General features: G+C 27.5%; 1 protein-coding gene across 1 annotated transcript in view; it reads left to right on the plus strand.

Moving 5' to 3' along the window:
• The first annotated feature begins 679 nt into the window (after positions 1 to 679).
• Positions 680 to 4,904, plus strand: part of LOC100571166 — a 5,890-nt gene continuing 1,665 nt past the window's right edge. The window contains exon 1 of the mRNA XM_008180406.3: positions 680 to 818. Within this exon, the coding sequence (XP_008178628.1) occupies positions 720 to 818 (99 nt within the window). The 5' untranslated portion in view covers positions 680 to 719. The remainder of the gene's footprint in view (positions 819 to 4,904) is intronic.

Here is a 4,904-nt window from a genome sequence, read left to right on the forward strand (position 1 = left end):
AAAAGTTATACGTATTTTAGAGACACTTGTAAATAAATATTTGTTAGGATTCATAGTTATTTCTAATCTGGTCATCAGAAATCCTAAAGACGTTCAAGGGGGAAGAACGTACCCTTGTCTCTGGGTAATGATATTAATGAACTTGGATACACATTGCAGACATGGGCTATGGAATTATTATTTTTATATAATGGTACAGACACAGATCTCATACAGATACAGAATTCGTTACAGATGCACTCGGATTATTATAAAGAGGACATTTCGGGATGCATCTCGAGAGATCCATGAATATTATGCATTAGAGAAAAACTAAGGGAAAATACAAGCTATTCCATTTTAAAACTTATTTATATTTCATATAAACGTTAGTTTTTGGGTAGAATATGGTATCCAAGAAAATACCTACACAAACGAATAATTAAATACAATTTATTCAATAATAATGTAGTCTGTCAAAAAATATCATTAATTGTGTACTTACTAGGTGGGCACACATTAGACAATTGCATACATATTATTATCTCTAGACTCTTAAGTAATTTAAAGTTGTTAAACTGTAGATATACATACAATTTTATATTTATATTACTCTGTATAAATCATGTACCTATGAAATATATAAAAAATAAATTATAAAATATATAATATTATTATTATATATATATGTGTGTAAACTAACAAAATATGTAACTGATATATGTTTTAGTTTCGTATTTATGGCTCTCATGGAATATTGCTTGGTGAACATAGTGCTTGGTGATTCCGACATGCCACCAAAACAATTAAATAAAAAATCGTTTAATTTCAGCTTCAGGGTAATTATAATTTTTAATTTCAGTAAAGTTAAATAATGAAAAATAGTTTATTATTTATACATATTTAAAATACGTTGATGGGATTCCACCATAGGTACCATTTTTTCGAGCAAAATAGACCTATTATATGCGGTTCATCATACTGACTTGTTTCGCTCTGACAATAATTTTTTAAGCATATTAATTGAATTTATAATGAAGTCGTTTTTGAATTCTTCGAATCAAAATTATAAAAAAAAAAATATTGAAACTTTATTTTTTCCACTGACATTTTTAAAAATACGAGATTTTTTCTTTTTAAGTATAATAAATTAAAAATATGACTCGAAGAATTCAAGATAGACTTCATGATAAATTCAATTATATTTTCAAAATTATTTTCGGAGTAAAACTCAAGTCAGTACAATATAACGCGTACAGGTGTATTTTTCTCCAGAAAATGGTTGTGTATAACACCTTAAGTAGACCTATATAACCTAACCGTTTTGAAACTGATTGTATATTAAATGAGTAGGTAATTAAAATTTAAATAAGTTATCATCATATAAATCCATATTAACAATCCACTTTAAAAATAAAACGACAATTATGATGAAAGGAAAATTTGAAATAGGTATCAACCTACAACCATAGAAAAAAATAACTCAACTACATGGTTGGTAACTTTTACGATTATACTTACCTAAAAAAAGCTCAGAATATGAGTAACTATGGAATTGATTTTCCAAAAATGTTTTTTCCAAGTATTTTCTACGAGTTGTATGAATATATTACCGTCATTATTTATATTTCGCTTTTTTAACTTTTAACGACAACATATACCCACTACAACATCCTACATTTCCACATGCTTCAAATATATCCTATTCATGAAATCCTCTAAAGTTAAAAAAAGAAGAAAACTACACGTCTATAAATTTTATCAGAACGGATTATGCCCCGTCCATAGTCTACATAATATAGGAAAAATCGAAATGTATGAATAGTAATGTAGTACCTGCCTATACAATATTACAATTTATTATACAAGTAATGACGTGGCTATCGAATTATTGTAAGTACCTATGTATAAAGCAGAATAAAGCTGAATCCTAAAGCAGAATAGAGTTGCTTGCGCCCGTTTTTATAAAGTGAAAAATAAAATATTATCAATGATATAATCGTTACTAAAACCGCAGAAAACCCATCCAAAGTATAAACAGGGTGATCATTTTAACAGTAAACACTCTTTCTCTAAAAAAATGTTACACAATTTCTAAATGCGACTATAATCTTATAAAATATATGAAAATGTATAATATTTTCCTATTTTCCATTTTTCTTGACCATTACAAATTCTTAAAATATTTGTAAATAAAAATGTATACGATAATGTTCAGTCACTTAATAGTTAGGTAGCTATCACTAAAAATGAAATAAACAACTTAATAACATGGCTATAACTTATAACTTTATTAGCTAATTAAAAATTTATATAGGACAAGGAATCATCGCGTATCTCACAATCAAAAACACTTCAACGTTCTATATTTTGAAACCACTCTACATTTGTTCGGAAATAATTGATAATACAATATAATATTGTTTTGCCGTGTGGGCAGATTTTTGTACCACGTACATAATTACGATTTTTTTTTTTTGTAAATGTAATAAATTAAATTACCATAGAATATTCAATTATTATTATTTATAGCCAACAGATTGTTTGCTAACATCTTAAAGCCAAGTACGAAATCATTTTGCCGACTATTTATTTTCGTGCTTCTTTTCCTCAGTTTTTTTTATTATTATTTTTTTTTTTGATGCACTCTGGTATTTTTCCTTTTATAATTACGTCCGCTATATTGATAAAATGAAATGTAAATACAAATATAATTAAATTATAAAATAAAACGTATTTGCAGAACATTTTGATCGGATGTGCACTTGTGTCTTACGGGGTTAAGTGGTTATAAACTAGAAACTTATACAATATACGTAATAGTATTCAATATACTTATTTATTTATTAGGTCAGTGGTGTATTTGCATGGGGGAAATATGGGAATATACCCCCTCTCCCCACCATTACTGAAAGGTTTTTTTTACATCATTCACGCATGGTAGGTATATATAAATATTTATAAAAATATACGGTATAACTTTCTTAAAAGTCATATTAATTAACTAGGTAACATTGAGATTGATTAATTGCTTTAAAAAGACGTTTATAGTTTTCAAATTTTTAGTGTAAAAGAAAACTTTGGACAACAGTGATAACTCGTTCTGTGAGTAGGTTAGTAGGTACTTAGTAGGTACCTACTAGTACCTAGTACTAATTAAGTGGTTTTAGAGCGGTGGTTAGGGGTTAGAGAAAAAACACAATATGCAAAATTCAAAGAAAAAATACTTGAAGAAAACGAGCTGTTCAAAAAAAGTATAAAAATGGTTATTTGAAGTTTAAATTGTAAAATAAATACTTACTACTTAGACACGTGGTAGGTATCATTGCACTATATTGCTTTATGATTTCATAACAAGTATTTTAGTTGTTTAGCTCTATCATCGCTCTAGAGTCTAGATGAAGTCGATCTACGTCCAGACGACGTTAGTCAATTTAATGTACCTATAGGTAGATATATATATATATATACCGAGTGTATCTTATGTAATTGTATGCGGGTTTTTTTTAACGATTTTGGAACGATGACATGGAATTTCATTAAAACGAAAAAATACGTGTTTCTTTATTTTTAACAGGCAATTTTGTATAATAATTTAAAAATTTTTAAACACGCAGGTGTACTAATAGCAAAATCAACTTTATTTTTTTCAAATAGCAACCACTATATTTTTTAATGGACTCTTTTAAAGCTTTTTTTCCTGAAAATTTTAATAGCCGAATCATCAATTTTGGCTCGCTAGTTTAGTAACTATGGTCCTCTAACGATTAGTAAAATATGCATTAATACTTTTAATTGAAATAATGGGTATAGGTTTAATTTACAAGCGCCAAACAATTTTTTTCTTATAACTACCTTTTGATACACTTCAATGGTTGAATCTGTAATCTAATGTGTCGCTCAAAAAAAAAAAAATAATAATAATAAAAACATAAGCAAAATTGTTGGTAAACATAGTTCATTATTTTTATTTCAACATACGATCATAAAAATTAATATTATTATTTTAATTTATTAATAAAATGTTGTATTTGTAAATATTCAAAACTAAAAATGATGGAAATGGATGAATTCTAACTCCTAAGTTCATACTTTGCATGCGATACCGTTATAGGGAATCTATGGTTAAAATTTCATGTTTATACCACTACGGAAAGAGCACTACAAAATATTGCACTTTTTCCATAGATTCATAGGTTAGATAAGAAAAAATTGTTCGGTGCTTGTAAATTAAACCTATACCCATTATTTCAATTAAAAGTATTAATGCATATTTTACTAATCTTTAGAGGACCATAGTTACTAAACTAGCGAGTCAAAATTGATGATTTGACTATCAAAATTTTCAGAAAAAAAAAGCTTTATAAGAATCCATCAAAAAATATAGTGGTTGATATTTGAAAAAATAAAGTTGATTTTGCTATTAGTACACCTGCGTGTTTAAAAATGTTGAAATTGTTATAAAAAAAATTGCCTGTTAAAAATAAAGAAACACGTATTTTTTCGTTTTAACGAAATTCCATGTCATCGTTCCATAATCGTTAAAAAAAAACCCGCGTACAATGATATAAGATACACCCTGTATATCTATAACCTACAATGTCGTAACATTATGCAATAACCACAACGCCACAACGGAAATGTCACAATAACACGGTAGTGTGGTACTAGGTATCGGGGTTACCGCGGTTAAAATGCTTTAAATATGTTATTCATATTTTTGTTTTTATTAAAATGTTGTTAAAAAAGAAAAGTGTTGCGTGCACCCGACTTACAGGAGATGGTGACAGGATGGGATGATGGTAGTAGCGTCAAAATGATCAACAGTGTGTGGTTGATGTATTATTTATTTAAAATTGTAAAATATGATAAACAAGTTGAATTTAAACACTATTAGATTATTCAAATTGACGAAGACTAACCCG

This window comes from Acyrthosiphon pisum, chromosome X (genome assembly GCF_005508785.2).
Source record: "Acyrthosiphon pisum isolate AL4f chromosome X, pea_aphid_22Mar2018_4r6ur, whole genome shotgun sequence".
Lineage (NCBI taxonomy): Eukaryota > Metazoa > Arthropoda > Insecta > Hemiptera > Aphididae > Acyrthosiphon > Acyrthosiphon pisum.